The sequence below is a fragment of the Seriola lalandi genome, unplaced genomic scaffold (genome assembly GCF_002814215.2).
Source record: "Seriola lalandi dorsalis isolate HSWRI2012SDOR001 ecotype SW California unplaced genomic scaffold, Sedor1 jcf7180002054511, whole genome shotgun sequence".
Taxonomy (NCBI): domain Eukaryota; kingdom Metazoa; phylum Chordata; class Actinopteri; order Carangiformes; family Carangidae; genus Seriola; species Seriola lalandi.
Genome location: NW_019525064.1, coordinates 300,199 through 323,197, shown reverse-complemented (window position 1 = coordinate 323,197; position 22,999 = coordinate 300,199). Strand labels below are relative to the sequence as shown.

Sequence of the window (22,999 nt, the reverse complement as noted above, 5' to 3'; positions counted from 1 at the left end):
ACCGCGATGTTAGCATGGCGGCACGCTAGTTTTATGGCCGTATAGTAATGTTTGACTTGACCTTGTAATATTATTGGTATATAAGTTGATGTATAATGCTGGTTTCAGATTGTACTAGCCAAAAGCATCAGTTAACGAAGAAAACAGGCTTTATTTTAGTATTAGTATTAATTCTTGTATTTACAATGTTTATTGGTTAAAGGAAGTCCGCTCAGTCTTATCAAAGACAGTCACAGTTACAGCAGCCTGATTGAACATTCACAGACTGTCTTTCTGTTTGGTTGCAGTTGCAGCATTTCTGAGTAAAAATAAAATCCTCTTGCACCTGCATCACTAGTGTCTGCATTCAGTGTGTAACACCTACAGTTTTAACGTGTATGATGCTCCTTAAAAGCTAGAGTGTTTTTTTCCTACGTGTTTTGACCGGACAACGGGAGACAGTTAACATCCAAATTAATTTTAGACTTAATGTGAATTACGGATGTACTTTGCTAACCTAGCTAGCTAGCTAGCTGATAACTTCGTGTTTGTTATGCTAACCTTACCTGGTCCCAAACATGCAAACATTTGCAGGACAAGGAGAAATATAGTTTAACAATTAATTCAGCATCATGTTATTAAAAAAAAATCAGTCACTGATATGATTTTCCTACATGCAGCAAAACATTCAGGTTCATCTCATTAACGTATTTTCTGTCTCCTGATCTCGCTGGTATCTATTGTATTGAGTACTATACACAATGTATAGAAGAACATTATCTTGTAGGGGTTTGTCATTTAATACTGTAAATTCATACACAACAGTCCTGAACTGAAGCAAACTGTCCTGACAGCTGATATATGTGTGTGATTAACTTACTGTCCCCAATGGACAAACAGCTGTCGGTTGACCTAAGGTCTAGGGCGCCTGTTCCCGCCCCCAAGACCTCGGTCTCCCCCTGACCACCAGCTTCCCGCGTCTCCTCTGGGAAAGTCAAATGACCAGTGACTTCACGTTTGACGTTACAATGTACGACACAAACTTTGCTGAAGCCACGTCTGAAGAAGCACTAATATATATATTGGTATCATCTAATTGGTTCTGATACATTTCATACAGGTTTTAATCTTGTTCAGTTATTTAACTGTAGTCGTTAAAAAGTAAATAAACATTGTAATCTTGGGGGAACTCGTCCTGATCCTTAACTTATAAATATATAATAATATTAAGTGTTTTGCTTCTAATAGCACTAGAAATGTTTAATTAAAATAATCTTCTTCAGTCACAACCATATGACTTTAATAGACCATTTTCACAGTGGACACCTTCATCTTTATAGGAAAAAAAAACAGGTGTGACTACCATAACATCACTGATGGTTCTATTGTATTCAAGTATTTTATAGTGGGCATTTACCATCACACTGTAAAGTCACCCTGGCTTTGTTGTGAGAGGCTGTGAGGTTGTTTGCAGGATAGTTCTATTTGTTCTTTTTGGTTTTATTTGCATCAGGTTAAAAGTATCTGACTGAGTGTGACTTTGTGGCACCTGCTAAATCAGGTCGAATAGAGGAGTAAGGTGAACAGCTTTGATGGAAAATATATTTGTTTTGCTGTAAAGTTTTCAAAGAACAGAAAACCAAAAATAGGTGTAAGGTCGTCAGTGATTCACAGGTATTCTGAGTAGGACTGGGACGATTATCCGACGTAATCGACGTTGTCGATTATAAAAATTATTCGACGTGGAATTTTAGTGTCGACGCGTCGTGTAAAACCACACAGGGTAAATGTTCATAAAACAAAACCGGAACTTTCTAATGGGACCGTTTATATCCATCGTCTTTGGTTTTAACCCGGATACAAGCGTAGCGCACGGACTGGGACAACGCGGTGACGTAATTGAAGTCATTGATTACGTGAATGATTTGCGTCTGTGTAAATCTATTTGAACAACATGGCTGCGTCTACCGGCAGCACGACGGAGCGTGTGGAGCAACACGCGGCAAAAAAGGCTCGTGCACGGTCCTCCAAAGTTTGGGAATACTTTAATCTTGACACCAACGGTGCGGTAGTCTGCTGACTCTGCAAAATGCATCTGGCATATCTCTCTAGCACGACAGTCATGCACGAGCACATAAAGAGGAAACACCCTGGTGCAGCGAGTCAAGATGTTGGACGGGGCAAATTGTTATATTAAATGACTAACTGGAAAATAATTGCAATAAAATTACTGTTAGGTTAATAAAAAAAAAAATCGTTAGATTAGTCGAATAATTGAAAAAATAATCGCTAGGATAATCGTTTAAAAAATAATCGTTTGGGATAGCCCTAATTCTGAGGCTCCTTTCATGCTCCATTGGCGCTGATAAATATAGCCGTACATTACAAATTTAAGGAAAACCTGAACAATCACATTGACATAAGTATTCAGACACTTTGATATTTAGCTCAGGTTTCTCCCATTTCTTTTGGTCATCTTTGAGATGCTTCTACACTTTGATTGGAGTCCACCTTTGTAGATTCAGCTGATTGGCCAAGACAACGCAGGAGAGGCTCAAGGACAACAAGGATTGTAAATGCAACATCTCTGGAGATCCTGAAAAAGCCCCCATCCAACCTGACAGGACCTGAGAGGATCTGCAGAGAACTGCAGAAAATCCTCAAATCCAGATGTGCAGAGCTTATGATGTCAGACTAAATCACTGGCAACGGTGCTTCAACTAAGTACAGCGTAAAGTGTCTGAATACTTATGTCAATGTGATGTTTCAGTTTATACATTTGAAAATTTTCTCAAATTGTTTTTCACATTGTCATTATGAGGTATTGAGTAAATCTGATGAGGGAAAAATTAATTTATTTTAATGATTTTCACATCAGGCTGCAACATACAAATGTGAAAAAAAGTGAAGAGGCGCTGTAACAAGAGTCAGGCAGCCCGTGACACATGGTTTGCTCATGACTTCAAATGACCAACACATAAACAATGCTGGGACTTTACATTCCAGTCTGTTATTGAAAGAAAAAAAACTATTGTGGAATCATTTCTGTTTGACTTATTGACCTGACTTACATTTTTTTTGTTAGAAATTATGCAGCAATCCCGAGAGGTCCCATATAATTTAATGCCAGACATCTTATCAAAGTGTGACGCTGTGTGAAAACGTGCTGTAGAGACCTCTTGTTATTTACTTGATACAGTAAAATATCATCCTATTAAATGTCTTAATTATGCCACATTCAGTGTTATTCTCTACATCTGTGAGTGGTCACTTGGCTCATCAACGTATATGCAGATCAACATGACAGCTGTTCACATCAGTCTAAGTGGAGGCAGTGGCGGTTCACTCCTGTTTAATTTTCCACATCACTCTCTCCATTAAATGACAAAGCTTGTTTAAGATAAAAACAAAGTAAAACAACACTTTGACAGTACAGTCAGTCAGTTAACACTTTGTTGATTATAAATGGGTCAACTAAACAAGGGGAGAAGCAGATTTACATACGAGTATAGTTTTAGTGAAAAGAAACAGTTTAACTACAGAAAACACTACGTACTTGGTGTCATGTTTCTCTAGTTTTTACTTTTTCAAAACCCCAAAAAAAAGGGAGCCAGGATGTACATTTGCAGAGGCTTCAAATTCATCATCACCCCTCATTGTTTTCTTTCTCTGAAGGATCGTGTCCATTTAATATAGATGGAAATGGAAAAAACAGGAGCAAAATTACAGTTTCATCCAGAAACATTTTTAAGTGACACAAAGTACAGCAAATGGTATTCCCAGGATAAAGTGCAATAAAAAGGAGACGTGACATTTTCAGGAGAGCGTTGCTTGGCAGGATCACTCTCCAGAGCGACAGCAGGCTCTGAAGCCACACTGCAGGTTCTGGCAGCCGCTGGCCGTGTCTGCGTGAGGACCTGGAGAGAGAGACGCCACACAGTGGTCATCTACTGAACTGAAGATCGTGGCACAAGGGAAAAAGCTTAAACAAACCCTCATATCCACAATATTCTTATATTTTTTAGTTGTCATATATTAAATAAATAAAATGTACAGCACACACACAAAGATCTGTGAATACTGAAGGCATATACTGGCTGCTGTAACGCCCACTTACCTTCCACCTCAGCAGCATCAGCTACTTACACTAGGACACATGCTATGCGAGTGGGGTTAGTAATGTTGCCACACAGTGTGATGGGTCTACTCACAAATGATTTCTATTCACTGTGACATAAACATTAACACGTCAGAGATCTTTGTCTGGAACATGAGCGTGTACGATGTTGTGTTTCAGAGGGAAAAAGACCCCTAACAGTTTCTCTTGTGTTACCGTTGATGTTGTCGCAGTAATAGAACTGTTCATCATTGAGGGAAGGACAGGCTGACACCAGCTCCTGCAGCCCCACCTCAGTGATGAAGAGGCAGCCGGACAAGTTGAGATGCTCCAGGACAGGAAGCCCTCCACGCTGAGACAGAGCCCTGAAACAAACACAGTGCAACAGAACCTCATTACAGGTACAACAACAGTGGGAACATCTAGATGAACACTGATAATCATGTCTTAGCTCAAGAAGAGCAGTACTGTTTACTATAGCCAACCTAATGTACAAAACCTCTCTTTCCCTAATAAACTGGATTAATAATAACTGATGGAAACTACTTGATGAGCAGTTTATGTAGCCGTGTGGACGATCTGGCCAAAAGATCATGACAATCTTTTTCAGTAGAATCACTATCTACAATCTTAATCACAGTCTGCATCCTGTTTCCACTCTGATTTTATTGTGATAGTCCTGACTGGAAGTTGTGATTCGTATCTTTCCGCCCATGTTGATGTTTTCTTCTTGCCGCCTTAGAATGACTGCTCGCCACTCTTCTTCACCCACAACGCTCTTTACAAACCTTTTTCTAAGTTCATGTGGAATATTTGTAAGTGTTTTGATTTGAAATTTTAGTTGCTGCTGACCAGCTGGCCCCGGCTCATCCTGCTCTGTGTTTCCCTGTCTCTCAACAGACTAACCCCACCATGTTGGACTGCAGCTGGTGACGGTGGTTCTTGTTCTGCTCTGGTGAAGAACTGGTACATTTGCAGCTACGCCAAACTCACAGAGGCCGCAAAGCAGACTACCGACAGCAACTGCGGTTAGCGGACTAGCTGTTTAACAGTTCACAATGTTCGCAGCGATTGAACTTTTAAAATGAAATATCCAAAACTTTTTAAGGATGCAATCTGTACGATTCATCTGAAAAGTAGATCATATGACTAAGTAAGATCGTCTGTGATATAAGATCATCAGATCGCCCTACTCTATTTATGAATAACACTGACGCTGGATCTCACCCAAACTGTGTGAGAGGGGCTGCAGGGAGCAGGAGATTAGGGTAAGTGGCAGAGTGTTGCACAAATGACTCCCACATGTTATTACACCATCAGCTGGTTCTGATAATAACTAGACTTGCCACTAAAATGTTGCTTTAAAACTGCATCAATGCGGTCTGACAGAGTGTGGTATTTTACAGCTGATCACACGACTCAGATAAATCACATGGCTGCATCACATTAGTTTCTAAAGATACTAACTTCCAAATAAACCAATGTAAACGCACATTAGTTTGGAAAATCTTGCAAATTCGAGTATAGAAAAAGTGTGTCAGTTTGTTTGAGAAACAAGAATGCATGGTCTTTACCTCAAGCCCAAATCAGTGACTTGATAACATCCAGAGAGACTGAGAAATCTTAGTGAGCGTTTTGCCTCTGACCGGTCAGTCCTGTTCTCAGGCTCCCGACACTGCAGGCCCCCAAATGAGGAGCATTTAGTCCGAAATTCTGCAGTGATGTTTCTGGTGGTGCCTGACTCACACTGGGGCCCTCCAAAAGTCCTGAGGGCCATAGCACTAGTGCAGCAGGTGGAGTGACCACAGAACATTTCCCCAGACATGGCATACTGCTGATGAAAATAGGAGGTGTTTGAGCCAGTCCTGTGCCCACGCCTCCTGCTCCTCCTGCAACAGCACGAGCCCCCCACAAGCTGCGTCTCAACAAATCTCTCTGCGTCAGGAAGAGACATCCCGCCACGACGGCTCCACGCTGCAGCATCTTCAATATCAGCAAGGTCTGAGGAGTCCAGTACCCACACCCGTGTGGGCTTGGAGGCAGAGCCCCAACGGCCAGTCCCCTGCTTGAAAACAATGGCCTGCCGCTTCCGTCCCAATGGATGTAGGTTTCTCTCATCCATGAGTGTGATGGGTACTAGGGAGCTTTTAAGGAGCTTGGCTCGCCGTTCTAAACGCTTGTCAAAGCAGTTGGAAGATGTGAGGTCGCCCAGACCAACAGACAGTTTCTTCAGGGTGTAATCAGTGATCTTCTCGCACCCCGAAAAGTCCAGGTGCTCCAGAGAGAGACACGCCCCAAGAGATGACCAGCTGCAAGAGGGAAGATCGAAGGAACATGGTGGTGAGTAATGAGTTTTCTGTAAAACTAAATCTTAATCCACTCTGGATCTGGTACATAAACTGTGTCCATTATCCCACAGCCACTGTGCATTACCAGAAATCATTTAGGTTACCATCGTAATGATTTTTAATATTTACCTGTCAAATGCAAAATCTGTAACATCAGTCTGGGTCAGATCCAGATGGGTAATATTGGGGCAGAGACTGAGGATTTGACGGACCTGAAAAAGGACAAAAATATAGTCAACATTCATTGTCAAAAGATCGTTTTGTTCAACAGGCTTCATAATCAGGTGCTTGATAATTTCAGTGTGAAAATAAAGATTTTGCACAACATACCATTTTACTTGACACTGTAGAGCTGTATGCCAGAACAATGGACTTGACAGACGGACCCACAGCTGGCAGAAGGTTCTGGATAATCCCATTCAGCAGCCTCTTCTCTCGCTGAGCTGTGCTAATTGCCAGGAAGCCCACAGTATGGCCCGACACATCTGACAAGACAATGAACGATAACATGTATGAGAAAATCTTAATATAGAGCCAATTTGAATCATTACCTTTATAGAATGGACTACTGGGCATTACCAAGTCACTATGCTGCAGGTATGTTTACCACCTGAGGTCTGGAGACCGCACCTTTCTGACTTTAGTACAAACATAAAAGGTGGATTGAGGAGACACTACACTACAAGAGCATGTGAGAATATGTGGAACGGTTTTTGTGAGGATCTTTGGCAAACACATTTAGAGTTTAATCACGATATGATTTTATTACCCAGTCTCAACAGGATAACAAACCACAGTTAATGAAGACTAATATTTGTAGACTTTTTTTAGATGCACAATCTGCACAAGGTTTTTATTACATAAACCTCCCTTACAGCTGCCACTGTAAACACATACTTGACTGTTACATTGGAGAGTATTAAAAACATTCATTGCTTTTTTTATGCCACACACTGGTGATTTAATAGTTTGCCAACGTGAATGGGTTTGAAACTAGTACATCCAAAATTACACCTTTTTGGCAGCTTCCTTCTGAAAAGGACATTGCATAATGCAAGTGCTACATTCATACTGGTTGTACAACATTTTTAAAATACTGTTTTCTTAACAGAGGTGTAAAGTCAAAGCCTCACCTGACTCATCAACATCAGCATCCTCATCCCACTCCTGATAGGCCCGACCCTCATTCTGCCGACTCTTCACCCACTCGTCATCTGGCTCCTGGTCAAACTCCCCGGGTGGGCCACTGTAATAATCACCTATATTTGAGACAAACATTTATCATCACCACATACAGTGAAGTCAATTACCAAACAAATGTGATTCTAAATTGCTGGGAAAATGAAAATGAGCAGCCTACCTCTGGCCCAGCGCACAGGGTACAGGTGCCTCCACAGAGAGCCGGTCTTGGCCAGCCCTGACCAGGAGCTGCACACCTGACTACAGCGACACAGATCTTCAGGGCCCAAATAGTGGAACAGCCTCAGCATGATTTCTGTGGGGAGCTGGGAGATGTGGGCTGAAGAATCCTTTTTCTTTTCCAGTTCTGAGGAAGAGGACAATTTATCCTTTCATGAAGCTAATGACATAAATTGTTAAACATTGTACTACTTACACTGGATTTTTTTTTCAAGGGAGATATTTGAGCGAAGGCAAAGCACAAGTGTAAATAATAAAAATGAATTGACTGAATTCCATTTAGCTGGTTCAGTCTCAGGCTCTTAGTGTGCTGCATTCTGCTGCCTCACTGTCATGGCGCACTGCAACACTTGAATGGAACAAATGATGGTTAACATTATTAGTAACACCTGGGCTTTTATGACAAGTCAGAAATGTCAGAAAAGCTAATAATCAGGATATTACAAATGACCTGAGCCCAAAATGATATCTTCAAATTTTGACTAACCTCCAGTCAAATACCTCAGAGATATTAAGAAGAAAGTGAACAGATCTTGACATTTTAGAAGCTGGGACCAGCACTTTTGGTTCCTTGCCGAACTACTGATTAAATATCAAAACTGTCATTAATTGTTAATGCCACAATATAGTTTGTATTACTCTTCTATGAACCGACATTTGAAAAAGGGTACAGTCATGTGGCTTTCTTCTTCTCTGCCTTCTGTACACAGACAAACCGGGAGGCTGAGTCATTCATTTACCGGATGAAACCAGTTCAAGGAATGCTCAAACTCAACTCGACTCAGCAATGGTAATAAACACTGGTGATACTGACAACTTAAGATAGTGCTGCTACGCAAAAACCTCAAATCAGGTATTAGGAAATATTTAAGATCACGATCCTGATGGTCACGTTTGTGAATATACCCACTCACCATAATCTGTCTTCTCGTGATCAGCGTATTTAAAGGCCTTTTGCAGCTCCTCAGCCTGGCTCCACAAAGTGAAGCCCTTCAGCACCTCGGCGGCACAGTCCCATTGCTGTTGGCTGCAGTGTTGTGCTATCACCTGTTTTTTGATGTCCTTGAGCTCCTCATATGTGAAGTACTCCATAAGCATAGGCTGAAACACCTGCAAACAATCTCCTTAGTTTACAAACAGCTTGAAACAGTGCAGTTCACTGGGGTATGCACAAAAACATTTTTAAATAAGTTTCCTCACATTAATTGTCCGTTTTATTTATGTTGTTTATGAACACAATTTAGTCTTACCCATTCTTTGGCAAATCTGTTAACTAAAATATAAAATATAGAAATTTGAACATCTTGTACCTCTTCTTCTTCCTTCATGTGGGGCAGAAAGTCCTGTGTGAAAGCTTCTAGCTTCTCCTTCAGCTGCTGGGCATAGTTAAGCTGCTCATATTCACTCTAAAAACACACAACAATTATTAATACATAGAATCTCTTAAAGAACATGGCCGTTGAGACTTCTTTACAATCCCATCTACAACATCTAGTAGTTCTTGTAGTTTTTTTTCCACAATTAATAATTAAGTTATGTGATCACCCATGTTTTGCAGTAGCTGGATTATGAGATGTGGAAATGATGTTGTATAACCTTGGCAGAGCTTATATTCCAAACTGTGTCTTTAACAAATGTAGAAAAATTCAATATGTTATTTTTAAAAATCTCAACACAGTATTAATTATGTCAGGGGAAACATCTTTTCCTGTAGACAGAGAGCAGGACCTCAATCCAAAGCTAAAAAAATGTTCCTTTCTGCTTTGTAAACTGACTGAGGCAGAGCGGAAGTAAAGATTTACACAATTGCATCATTCTGGACAGCCCAATTTTTTTGGTTTGCCCATGGCTTGAGAGAGAACAATAACGCTTGTCTCCTGTTAAGCAGATCACAAAAACAACCCTCCCTCTATTACACAGTCCAGCTTACTTCTTTCTGCATTTGGCCATTTTCTTAATAAGTTAAATCTCAAGTTGTAACCACAAACAATTGTGACAAACACTTGGTTTATGTAATTGGATGCTACAATTTGTCTGATAGCTTTGGTGTAAATTACTTTACATTTAAAAAGAGATAGAATATAATTTCCTGTCTTTATAATTAACATGTGTACATGAAAAATAACCATTCTGTTACTGCCATGTTTGTGTGGCTAACATAATAGTTATTTTAATGACAGTGTGTTACCCCACCATTGAGTAACAAGTATCAGCTGAAGTCATATGATTTCCCCTTAAGTAAAGCCTAGTATTTTATCTGTTGAGTCATTTATGTAAAAGGTGCAACAAGTGCGATACAGGCCCATGACAATAATTATACTTTTAAACATGGTCGCACGATTACCTTAACACTGTGCAGCCCTTTTTCAAAGAGGGACAACATCTCTGAGAGTTTGTTGTCGGAGTGCACATCGTACACGGTGCAGCAGCGCTGTTGCAACAGGCCAATGATGTACTCATTCTCAATCTGTTCATGTATCTTGAACTCCTTAAAGGTGGCGCACAGTGACTGAAGGAACGAGCGGAAATCATTGTTGTTGGAGAAGTTGGTTTTTGAGAGCTGTGGGAAAATAAACAAAAACTGTCAGACGTTTATCATTAAACACCATGTGTGTTTATATGTAGATTCGTGAGATAAACATGATCATTTATACTTTCTGCTGGTCGCGTTTCATCACAATGGATGATGGTTCGTACATAAACGCAAAAACAGCAGCTGAGGTAACGTTATGGCACAGAATGTAAACTAACATTACAGCAATAGGCTATATTACGTTACCAACACCCGCTGGGTATTAGCTGGTGGAGCTAGATCTGACACGTTAGGTCCATCCAGGAGATTTTAACAGACTCGTTATACCTGTAAAACCTATTGTGGGAACATTAGAAACTGCGGTGTGATACTTAAACCATGTTGCATAACAAGCTATGCTGCAAGTTATTTAAGGAGGCTAAAACCGTTAGCAAGCTTTAGCTGGGTAGAAGATGGGTTGTTTATACTTAATAACAACATAATAACATAATGGATGCCTCAAAGTACTGGCTAAGTAAACACCTCCATGTAAAGCTAATTTCACGTTCATAAATCTAACCACGGAGCTACCAAACGGCCACAATGTAGTCGTGAGACAATCATCCGATAGTTGCATCTGCTTCGGCTGACTCAATCCGAAGTGCTACAGACACAAGCTAGCTAGCTAGCATGCTAGCTGGCGTTGACTCGTCAGTTGGCCACACACCGATACACATTCCTTTGTAAATCTCAAAATTAACCCTCCGACATTTATTAATACACACCTTATCGCAGTATAAGCCCACCAGCTGCTTCATTCGCCAGTGTGGGCCAGTGAAAACATCCACCTCGTCCGGAAAGGGAGCCATCTTCACACTGAACCACAGTGCGTCATCTGCACAGCCTGCGATACAATCAAACAAGGAGGCGTGTCCGAGCCGCTCACGTGACCACAAGTTATAAATATGGACTAATTTATCCAAGGCACAACAGCACAAAACTGGTCTGGGGTCAGTGTTTGAATAAAAGGTTATAGAAATTTCACTGTAACTGGAGTGGATATACGCCCCCAGATCAGTAAACCTGTTTTGAAGAGTTTTATAAAACACATAAGTTTGAAACACACCAGTTTACATACTGTCAGATTTTCTATAGTTACTTAAGTTACACAAATCTTGTTATTTTAATTGTTTAATAGGTAAGAAGCATGTATTGCTGATAAGGCAGTTCTGTATCTGTAGCTACAGGCCAATCTGTAGTACTGCACACATGACGTGAATCATGTTTTTCTCATATTCAACAAGTTTGTCATTTACTATACATACAGTATACCGATGTTATGCTTATTGCCTTTTCAGGGTGTATTTCATATTTTTCATAACTGTATTTATGGTCTCTCTCTCTTTCTGGATAGTCATTGTCTCTTACTTTTATTGCATACTTTTTTTTTTTATTAAACTTTCAATAGATCTAACTTCTAATTTAAATTTCTACTAAACATGTTTCATGCATTTAATCAATTCTGTTCTTACCCTATTGTTTTTTATTTTCTATACTAAAATTGTGGTTTTGTGAATTAAATTTCAAGAGAAGTTTAACACTAAATATTGTTTTCAAAAGATCTTCTTTGCTTATTATTAGCTATTAGTCTGATATTTATTTATTTAAGTAAAGTGAAACTCTATGTTTTTTTAATCAATAACAAAATGTCGCCAGAATAAAGTACAAACATCTACCTAAATTACGAATAAAATGTAGTTCAGGAGGCCAAAACCACAGTCGCCACACTTCCACGGTCGGCTTGTGGTTGCTATGGAACGACAAACGTCCACAGCAGCAGCCCCATTGGGGGCGGAGACTTGGTCCGTCATTCACCGTGGAGGAAGATGACTGACAGCGGTGTGAACCAATCCGCGATCGAGGTATATGAAGCTAGCCAATGGAAACACAGCAAAGAGAGCTGTAGTTAGATTGAGAGCGCGAGGGGCAGTAGCAGGTCTCAGAACCTCTGAGACGGCGGCGAAAAAAGACTAATGGTAAGCTAGGTACTAGCCACCTAATTGTATTTACACACCGCTACCAAGTGAGCCACGTAATCATATTATCCTGTGTTTCGTGAATTCACAGGATATATGTTTTATTATATTTTAGGTGGTCTTCCATCTTCCGTCTGGCTGCTATGTAACGGTAACGTTAGCGAGCTTGCTACCAGTTGTATTATGTTGTATCAACAGCACAGCCCGTCTGAGACAACACATCCTTGTCTGTCTGACAGCACAGCTTGATGGAGCTAGCATCGCTGTAAATTTTTAGCATGACACACAATCATGGTTACTGTGGTTAACAATACGGGATGAAATAATTATTGCCTTTGACAAAATTACCGACATTAAACCCGCATCTTAATAAAAAAGCCTAATGCATCACGTTCCTTGATTTCTCTGCAGACCCAGCATGAGGAGCCAGTCCTTCCAGTAACATGGACAAGTACGAAAAGGTGAAGAAAATTGGGGAAGGTTCATTTGGAAAGGCCATCCTTGTGAAATCAAAAGAGGATGGACACCAATTTGTCATCAAGGAGATTGGCATATCTGGAGTAAGTCCCTATGTGTAATATTCCATAAACTTCACATGTCATAAGTAAGGTGAGTTCCCATCTACCACCTCGTTCTTTTACATGCTCTTTCCCCTTTTTGCTTTGACAGATGCCAAGTAGAGAGAGGCAGGAATCTCGAAAAGAAGTTGCTGTTCTCGCCAAAATGAGTCATCCCAACATTGTCCAGTATAAGGAGTCTTTTGAAGGTGTTCACATAATCTAAAGATTTTAGAAATGCTCAGAAACAACCACAGAGATAACCCACTATTATATCCTGGTGCACGCAATATAATGTGTATTTAACACATTGCCTTGTAAACTTCTTTTCAGAGGGCGGATGTCTGTATATTGTGATGGACTACTGTGAGGGCGGAGACCTCTTCAAGAAGATCAACTCTCAGAAAGGAGTACTGTTCTCAGAAGAGCAAGTAAGCCACTAAGTCTTTTGAGACAATCATGCTCAAGATATACTTGTTGACAGACTGGAACAGTGTTCAACATGTAGATGACATCAATATTGCATATGTACTGGTGCTATTTTATATCTCTGCTTGGTGTTGTTCAGTCATTAGACTTACAAAGGACGTAGATAGTGAAAGCTGGTACTGTATGTTGGTTCACCACTTTCTCCCTTGCCTAGATCCTGGATTGGTTTGTGCAGATTTGCTTGGCACTGAAGCACGTACATGATCGAAAAATCCTCCACAGGGACATCAAATCTCAGGTATTGCTTCATGCACCATGTGATCTTTTCTCTGTGATTGCGAGTTGTGCATTTGTCATTTATTGTACAAATATGTTTTTACACATTATCTGCACAGAACATATTTTTGACAAAAGACGGGACTGTGCAACTTGGGGACTTTGGAATTGCAAGGGTGCTGAATAGGTATGTACGACGTCGTCTGAATAGATCTGCAAGACTTGGGAATAGTGAAGCATAATACAATTAACTTTCCATTCTCTTCTCATTTTCAGCACTGTAGAACTGGCAAGAACATGCATAGGAACACCCTATTACCTATCACCAGAGATCTGTGAAAATAAACCCTACAACAACAAAAGGTAATAACTTGATGTTGTGCTTGACTCATTCGTGGTGTAAATTAATATTTGATCGTATTCCAGTGGACAAGCACTTCCCTTCCCCCCCATCAAATAGTGAGTCATGCAGGATTAGCTGGTGGCTTCTGGGTATCATGTCTCCTCTTTACTGAGAGAACCTGCTTGCGTATATCTACAACAGGATGCTAGCATTGATTTTCTTTTGAAATATTTTACACATGCATGTAATCTAATCCACTTTAGTGACAACCAATGAAGTAAATTAAGAAATCTCTGTATTCAGTCTGGAGTTTTCTCAGTGTTGAATTCCTCTTGTTTGTGATAAAGGAGGGAAAAGTATTTTCCAAATGACTGTTGATACATAATTGAATGAATGTAAACCTACCCCAGAACTTATCCCTGCCTATCCATGTGTGTGCTCTCTCTCCTCTCACTTTCCCTACTTTCCCTCCCTCTGCAGTGATATTTGGGCCTTAGGGTGTGTCCTGTATGAAATGTGCACTCTTAAGCATGCAGTAAGTATTCAGTGTGTGAGCTGTTTACTAATGAATTTATATTTAATGTATCTTATGCAACGTTGCAGTGCTCTCTCTTTTCATATGTTCTGTATGTGTAATGGTTGACAAGCTGAGGCTGCGGTCGAAAAGTCAAAAAAGGACTTGGAGAAAAGACAACTGTGGTGCAGCGAGAGAAAATACATTTTTCAGTGTGTTCAACAATGAGGGTGTTTTAGTGAAATTCGTGTAGCTATATAGTATTTTGATATCATGATGATATTAACTAGAATAACTGGATTTAAAGAGAAGAAATCTATATTTATGCATTTGGGCTTCAGTCGATCAGACAAGGATTTCCATAAATTTTGGATCGTGTCACAAACAAAAAACAGTTTCTCTGTTACTTCTACATTTACGTGGGTCTGCAGTGGTGAAACTACAAATGGTGCGTCGCTTTAAATGTTGCAAGGAATTGTGGGACAAAATTATCTTCTTTCCTTTTGTAAAAGAAGGTCCAATGTTTCCTCTGCTAAAGGAGATAAGATAGGAAACACTGAAGCTCCTTTCCTTAATCATTTAGAGAATTCAACCAGCTCTCATCATGGCTGCCACTCAATTAGGAACCTTCCTAATTAAAAAAGACTTTTCAACTGCAACCTACATTTCAAAGAATGGCTCCTCTTTCTTGATTTTTATTTTCAATCACACTGTTATTGCATATGATCATGTAAGATTTCCCTCAGTGATTTCTCTGCCTTGGTTATAACCGTGTGCTACGTGTCTTTCTTCTCAGTTTGAGGCTGGAAACATGAAGAACCTAGTTCTGAAGATCATTCGCGGCTCATACCCTCCCGTGTCCGTTCACTACTCCCAAGAACTCCGCTCTCTCTTGGCACACCTGTTCAAACGTAACCCCCGAGAACGGCCCTCAGTCAGCAGCGTCCTGGACAAACCTTTCCTGTCCTGCAGGATCGAGAGGTTCCTCACACCACAGGTACAGGTAGTGGTCTGTGATACAGTCTGAATTTACCTAATCCACACTGTATATGTATAAAAAATAGCTATACATGTTTTGTATTGATTCCAGCTCATCGCTCAGGAATTCCGCCACACTTTCCTTCACAAGCAGCCTAGAGTGGGTGTGTTGCAGGGGCCACCAGGTAAGCAAACGCTGCTGCTGCTCAATTTGAAGTGTAAGGGAGCGTTTTAAATCATAAAGCCTCATTACAATTTTTATGTCATTATAGCATCTGTCAAATGACTCTTAAGTGTTTGTGAGAGCGGGGGGTGACTACAAGAAAAAATACGAATTTTGTAAAACCTATTCATGGGAGTTTTAAAGTCACAGTGCGTTTATAACTTATTTCTGAGTAAATCAGAATATGTGAGCCAAGTACACTTATGAAAGTTATCTGTTGAAATCCTCAAGGTTTGACTCCCACCCACCCACACCTCACTGTCCTGGAAAATAAGGTCTTGTCTTGTGTTATTCTTGGCCTTTTGTGTCAAATAAACAGTTGGCTGCTCACTCCAAATAACATTATTATAAGATGTACTACATATATATATATATTATGAGATTATGAAATGTAATTGGGTTTTGGGAAGTAGAGGACGGAGCAGCTTTACAATGTACAGTAATTTTCAGTTTGTTTATTTATTTGCAGCATGGATGCTACTCATTATTGTTAGTGCTGCGCAATGAATCGAAATCGCAATGTCCTTAAGTGCAATATCCAAATCTCACAAGCTGCAAATGTTGTGATAAAGGTGAAATGTGACACAACATTGTTGTACATTGTTGGCACCATACGTGTTGTGGTGCTTCAGAGACACCCTGGTCTACAAATCATATTACTCACTAATCACTATTTGAATTGAAATCACAATATCTGCCAAAAATAATCGCAATATGATATTTTTTTTTTGCAAATCATGCAGCTCTAGCCTGCATATTCACCAGCAGCGTGTGTCTCTGCGTCTACTTGCAGCCAAGCGTCCTGCCCCTGGCTCCATACCCCTTGCTCCAGCCCAGAAGATTACCAAACCAGCCACCAAATACGGAGTGCCTTTAACTGTGAGGAAGGTGTCAGATGCAGCCAAAAAGCCTGCAGAGAGGAAACCAGCCGTAAAACATAAACCGGTTAGTAGGCTGTTGAAGTTGATGTCCAGTGGCTCTGGGTTTGTTTTGTTTTGTTTTTTTTAGCTTCACTCGTGTTTTCTTTTTGTTCTGGGTGTAGAAGAAAGGGAAAAAAAATAAAAGCTGTGTTTGATGTTGAGCTCCTAGTCTGGCATGTCGGAGGCCTCTCCCATCTGTGTGTGTCAGTGTCTGTTATTACGTCATAGTGTGTTGGCAACCTCTGAACCCCAGTGTCATATGTTGCTCAGGCCCCTCTCCCAGCAGCCCCCCAGAGAAGAGAGGACGAGGAAGAGAGGAAAAAGCATGAGGTACAGCTGAGAGCCCTGCATAACTTGTATTTACTATTGGATTAGCCTCCTTTTTTCTTTCCACATTAACACACACATGAAGGTGTGTGTGTGCTCGTACCAGCATTTTTCATTTTTCTCCCTCTCATTACACTTGATCCCTACGTTCACCCCGGAGTGTTCTGCCTGATTTTCTCTTTTAACCGACCTTTCCCTCCTCGCCTGCACAGTGACAGAGCAGTCCTGCTGCCTCTTGCCTCAGAGCGGCTTTCTTTAAGATGCCTGTTTCTCATTGACGTTCTTTTGCCCTCGTGCTACAGGATGGCATCAGAAAGAAGAAGATGGAGCTGATTGAGAGGGAAAGGAAGCAGAGAGAGCAGGTGAGCACACTGTTGAGTCGGCATGTAAAGTTTGTGATTGTTTTCACACTTTCAGTTGTTTCCTTTTATCTGTGTCGTCTCCAGGTGTTCCTGTTGAAAGCAGAGCAGATGAAGAGATATGAAAAGGAAAAGGTGAGTGGTGAACACGTCCCTAGTGGCTATAATTATTTTTTTTCTTTTTATGTATCAAGTCTTTACTGTAGTAAGTGGGATCAATTGATCATTTGAAATGGTGGATGAACTGTATATCACCCGTGATCTTTTATAGATCAATCGTATAAACCACGCCAGGGAACAAGGCTGGAAGCATGTCTTGAGCTCTAGTGGAGGTAGCAGCCCAGAGAGGAAGGTACTGGATTCTCATTTCCTTTTACTCAAGACATCTTTCATATTTAAATACAGCACATATACTGCGCAGCCCTTCCTTTATCGCTCACAACGACCTTGTGTCCTGCAATCTCAGTGTTTTGTAGGTGGTCAAAAGAGGGCTGCAGGTGTCGGCTCCTCTGTCTCAAGCAGAGGCCCTTATGAGCACTACCACGCTGCTCTGGACCAAATGGCTAAACCACAGCCTAAAGACATCAGCAGGGAGGGGTCCTCCGCAGGACCAGGCAGTCCCATTCGGTAAGTTCAGACGAGTTCGTTTTGAGGTATGCTTAGGTGTGTTAAATATTTATGCCTCCTCGCCGAGGACAGCCGGAGCCGGGGGCGTATTGTTTTTCGAGTTGTCCGTCCGTCCCATTCTCGTGATCGCGATATCTTAGTAACGCATTGGCAGAACTTCTTCAAATTTAGCACAAACGTTCACTAGGATTCAAAGATGAACTGATTAGATTTTGGTGGTCAAAGGTCAAGGTAGTGGTGACATCACAAAACACGGTTTTAGCCTTGTGAACGCGATATCTCAGTAACGCCTTAACGGAGCTTCTTCAAATTTGGCACAAACATTCACTTGGACTCAAGGATGAACTCATTAGATTTTGGTGGTCAAAGGTCAAAGTTCAAGGTCACGGTGATCTCATTTTCTTATGAATGCAGTACATCAGGAACGCCCAGAGGGAATTTCATGACTTCTTCAAAAACATCTTTTCAGTCATAACTCATGAATTAATTCACTAATTATGACACAATTTAACTCAAATGTCTATGAGGATAAAATGAAGTGATGACATTTTATATCCAAATGGTCAAAGGTCAACTTCATTGTGACATCATAATGATATGCAAAAAAACACCTCTGGCTATTATTAGTCAGTGCTGTAGCTCAGGAACAGAAGAGGAGATTGTGACCATATTTCCTGTAACTTTGCTGGTTGACGGAGGCGTAAAACCAAAAGGCGGTAATTCTAGTTTTTTTTTTTTGTTTTTTTTAATGGCATTGCCTCTGTGTGTAAGACGTGTACCGGCTGCTGCTGGTCCGGTGCTGCCAAATGGCCCCGCCCAAATCCTAAACCATGATGCAATCAAGAGAGAGCTTCAGAGGCTGGAGCTCGTTTCTATACAGGCTCGCATCAGTAGGTCAGTCGAGCCGCCTCTCTCTAATCAGTAAATCACACTACACGTCTCATGAAAATGAGAAGCATTCAGTTTTGAATTTTGTTTTCAGGCAGCGTGGTCACATGGCCGCTGACCGGGCCGATCAGGTTGAAGAGTTTTTGCAGCGTAAGAAAGAAGCCATGCTCAACAAAGTCCGTGCTGAGGGACAACTGGTACGTAGAGGGACTTATACTGAATTTTCAATGCTAACCTCATTGAGTTTTTCCCCCTGTTACTGAGATGCCAAACCTTTTCCATCATGGTGATTATGACCCTTCACATACCTGCTGTGGTTTTGTATGGACAGGCTTGAAACCTGACACTGATGGATCTTCTATGAGGAATGTTAGAGCTCCATTAAACAGATTCTAATATTAACACTGAATCAAACAACACAGCACATTAGTGATGGATCAATTAATCTGTCGGCTGATATCTGGCATTTCGAGGTAATTGCTTCTGAGGCCGACAAATAAAAGTGTCAACAGACATTGAAGTAAAAGTTAGTTTAGTTTTTTTTTACCTACAGACATTTTTTAAATTTAAAATAAGAAGCAGAATGCTGATTGCAGTTTTTACTTATGAAAGAGACGATGCACATTTTTTATTTTCAAATATTTTTCACTGTTCAAGTGAATCATACATTCATGTTAAATAAATGGTCATTTAAGTTTTTTTTGTCTCTTTTGTTATTATTATTAAATTGTTGTAATTTATCAGATGCAAAAAATAAAAACAACATATCATCAGCATTTTATATCAGCCATCAGCCGCCCTGCTCTCTAGATATCAGCGTAAACATCGGCCATTGAAAAACTCATATTGGTCGACCACTAATGTGCATTATTAAATTGCTGCTAGAACTTCCAAACCCCCTGAGAATCAGCCACTTTCAGCTCATAGTTTTGGTTCACTGGTTACCAGCGGCTCTCACTGCCCACCACATCTAAAGCCATGAAGCCCACTATCAGCTTTAGCTCATACAAGCCTATTGTAAGCTACCTGCCAAGTTCATGATGGTAATGAGCCAAAGTAAAGACATGGCTGGTAAAGAAAGGCTTCAAGCTGAGAACTCAGCCTGAGGTGCACAGGGCCTTTAATAAAACTTTAAGACAGCTGATTTTAACATGACATTAATCTGTTTTTAGCCAGTAGGGGGCAGAACAACTCCATCAGAACCTGACTGACACACCTCAAGTCGTTAATAGCCACAGTGTTGGCAAACATTTCCTTACTTTAACATCCAGGAGACGCAGTTACATTAAAGTTGTGTTTCTGATGAATGTAAGTCCAATATTTACTGGTCTAGTTTGGTCTCAACAAACCCCTGAGAAACTTTTCTGGGTTTTTAACCTGCTGACAGTCGACCTTCTTCACCAGTTACTCCGTGTGTCTGCTGTTTGGTGCTTGCAGGTAGAACACAGTTTGTTCATCAGCACGTTTTCTTTAAAGCAGCAGCTGCTGGAAACATTGATGAAATAGTGAGACTGAACAAAAACAGCAAATTCGTCAGCTGTAAAAACCAAATCAATGAGCTCAATGGGCTAAAAGCCCTTAGAGATCCCTCTGTGGGTCCATCACTGACTTGATGTGCAGTCGTTTGATACAGTATTAATATGAAAATATTGATTAATGCAGCTTTAATTATCTCCTGGCCCCATCTCATGACTGTTGTGACAGTTAGATGTGCGGCCTGCGTGCTTCTAAAGTCTGGTTAAATTGAACGGTAAACAGGGCACTCGGCAAAACCTGGGTGCAATCTATGGAAGCCGGGCTGGTTCGCTTCAGTGCAGGAGACCCAGAGCCAACAAAGAGGAGGAGGTAGGAGCCCAGGCTCGAACGCCCAGCCTCACACTCCACCTCACTCATGGCACGTCTGACTTGGCACGTCTCATATGTCTGCACAAAACTCCCTTTGACACTCCCATAATTCAACCCAGCAGCTCAAACCCATGCCTACTCCTCCCATATTGTGTGGTGTCCCAGTGTCCAGTGTGAGCTGTTTCACTATTTATGTATCCCTATTATGGCCGTTACTTTTCACTACAGTAAATACCATTGGTTTTGTTTGTTTATTGTTTCTTTTGTCCCATTTTGAATAACCTCACCACCTCAGTTTTGCAGTGTGTGTTACGGCTTCTTTGCTTTGAATGGATTACATAAATGTCTTTTTATTGTTACTGCGCTGTTAACTTCAAAATGTCTTATTTTACTCTGGCTGAATGGATGATGTGCAGACGCTAACTTCACATTGTGTTTTGAAGGAAGCTTTACCAATTTTGTTTTGTCTTGTTTGAATGTGGCTGCAGATATCACGGCTGCATCCTACAGCGCGTGTCTCTGTGCAGGTCTGTGTAGCGTACAGGATGTGACATGTCCGTGTTTGTTCTCAGGAGTACTTGAAGAAACTGAGGCAGATCCGTTTGCTGAACTTCAATGAGCGTCAGCAGATCAAAGCTCGACTCAGAGGAGAGAAGGTACAATCCTGCGCTCTGATATTCTGAGAGCACCTTTCTTCAAAGTGTTTCCAGTTTTCTTTGACATTCTTTTTTTGTCGGTGCCGTTTTCGATGTTTGTTTCAGTATGACAGCGACGGTTCAGACAGCCAGGAGTCCACCGAGGAGGCGGAGCTCAGGAGAAAGAAGATAGAGGCTTTAAAAGTGAGTCTACAACCAACATAAAGCATTTACATTTCCCGCCATATTTATACAGCTCTTTTCAAAACATGTTTCAAATGTATTTCACTGAAAAATCTTTATTGTAAGATTTTCAAATCCTCTGAAAGAGAACGGTGTATGATGGACAAGAAATTACAGTATATATATATATATAGAGTATAAATACATAAATAAATACATTTTGGTGATGAAAAATACTTTTTTTATTCCTGTATTTTTACATTTATTTATTTATTTATACTTATGTAATTTTTTTGTCCTTCATGAAGATGATCTGAGTCAGTCTAATTTATTACAGACTCGTTACAGAGAATAAATTATGCACAAAAGCATCACAAGAAAATATGCTTTAAAAAGAATACTAATCAACATCTTACAAAGAGACAACAGAACCAATGTCTCCGCAGCAGGGAGTCATTAAGCTGGCAAATAAATGTATACATAAGAAGAAGTTCTGACTCATGCAGCCACAAGCATTTCTCTCTCTCGGCCTCCTAAGTGATATCATCATTATACAGGGAGCTGTCTGAAGTGTCTGTCAGCTGCTTTTCTGCAGCTTGACCACACGAGTGCAGCAGAGAGCAGTGTGCAATTTACATCTTCACTCCATCTGTGCCACACTCTAAACTTGCATAAGAGAATGTAAGCTGTCATTTACCTTATCACAGACACTAAGATTATAATCAGACAGTTTAAAGAAATGATAGACTTCAGTCCTCTTTAGTTCAACAGATCATGACGTGCTGCTTCTGCCTCTCCCTCAGCTGTCTCATTACCTGTGTCAGCAGCTTCACTGACCAAACACTTGAGAATTGAGAATGTGACTTGTCTCGTTCAGTTGTCTCGTAACGTCTTCCTCTTTCCCGAAAACGGTACAAGGGAGCGAGCACAGAATAGTTAATCGATTGCAGGCGGCGTATTTCTAAAGTATATTTTTTTTGGGCTTTTTATGCCTTTAATGGACAGCACAGTGGAGAGTGACAGGAAACAGGGAGGCAGAGAGAGGGGGAATGACATGCAGCGAAAGGCCGTCCGATGCGGGATTCGAACCGGGGCCAACTGCAGCGAGGACTGTAGCCACTACACATGGGGCGCCTGCTTAAACCACTACGCTACATGACGCCCCAGGCGGCGTATTTCTGATGGATTAAAAAAACATACCAATGAAATCTCAAAATGAGAAGGGCAGATATTTATACTCGAGTAGCCGTTAATATACCAGGGCAACCCGTCAAAGTCTATGTGCGGGAAACCCTGCTGGAGACGTGGACTAAGGACCTGCATATGTAGCGTGGTTCACTAAAGTATTACCAATCATGCAGCCAGTATTACAGGCTTTCATTAGTTTGGACCGATCATCGGGATAAAGATTCCCCCCCTTGTCTGACGCCATTGTTGACTCTGAGTTGTTTCTTCAGTTGTTTTAATGAGGAATTGAAGGTCAG

At 40.8% G+C, this 22,999-nt stretch overlaps 2 protein-coding genes across 2 annotated transcripts in view; one reads left to right on the top strand and one right to left on the bottom strand.

The window, feature by feature from the left end:
* Nucleotides 1-2,817: 2,817 nt before the first annotated feature.
* On the bottom strand, nt 2,818-11,286 carry fbxl5 (F-box and leucine-rich repeat protein 5). The gene is made up of 11 exons (XM_023413320.2): nt 11,161-11,286; nt 10,208-10,423; nt 9,174-9,269; nt 8,778-8,973; nt 7,805-7,990; nt 7,578-7,703; nt 6,775-6,929; nt 6,574-6,656; nt 5,671-6,405; nt 4,313-4,461; nt 2,818-3,896 (listed from the first exon to the last, which is right to left on the bottom strand). The coding sequence occupies exons 1-11, from the start codon at nt 11,242-11,244 to the stop codon at nt 3,820-3,822; spliced, it is 2,103 nt and encodes a 700-aa protein (XP_023269088.1). The 5' UTR covers nt 11,245-11,286; the 3' UTR covers nt 2,818-3,819.
* Nucleotides 11,287-12,347: 1,061 nt separating this feature from the next.
* The window catches only part of nek1 (NIMA-related kinase 1), a 17,796-nt gene continuing 7,144 nt past the window's right edge, over nt 12,348-22,999 (top strand). Inside the window, exons 1-21 of the mRNA XM_023413323.2 lie at nt 12,348-12,411; nt 12,823-12,971; nt 13,081-13,177; nt 13,302-13,399; nt 13,612-13,695; nt 13,793-13,860; nt 13,950-14,036; nt 14,497-14,551; nt 15,327-15,527; nt 15,621-15,693; nt 16,525-16,676; nt 16,922-16,981; nt 17,281-17,340; nt 17,425-17,472; nt 17,609-17,689; nt 17,804-17,964; nt 18,736-18,858; nt 18,947-19,049; nt 20,611-20,697; nt 21,270-21,353; nt 21,459-21,536. Coding sequence (XP_023269091.1) covers nt 12,855-12,971; nt 13,081-13,177; nt 13,302-13,399; nt 13,612-13,695; nt 13,793-13,860; nt 13,950-14,036; nt 14,497-14,551; nt 15,327-15,527; nt 15,621-15,693; nt 16,525-16,676; nt 16,922-16,981; nt 17,281-17,340; nt 17,425-17,472; nt 17,609-17,689; nt 17,804-17,964; nt 18,736-18,858; nt 18,947-19,049; nt 20,611-20,697; nt 21,270-21,353; nt 21,459-21,536 — 1,917 coding nt within the window. The 5' untranslated portion in view covers nt 12,348-12,411; nt 12,823-12,854. The remainder of the gene's footprint in view (nt 12,412-12,822; nt 12,972-13,080; nt 13,178-13,301; nt 13,400-13,611; nt 13,696-13,792; nt 13,861-13,949; nt 14,037-14,496; nt 14,552-15,326; nt 15,528-15,620; nt 15,694-16,524; nt 16,677-16,921; nt 16,982-17,280; nt 17,341-17,424; nt 17,473-17,608; nt 17,690-17,803; nt 17,965-18,735; nt 18,859-18,946; nt 19,050-20,610; nt 20,698-21,269; nt 21,354-21,458; nt 21,537-22,999) is intronic.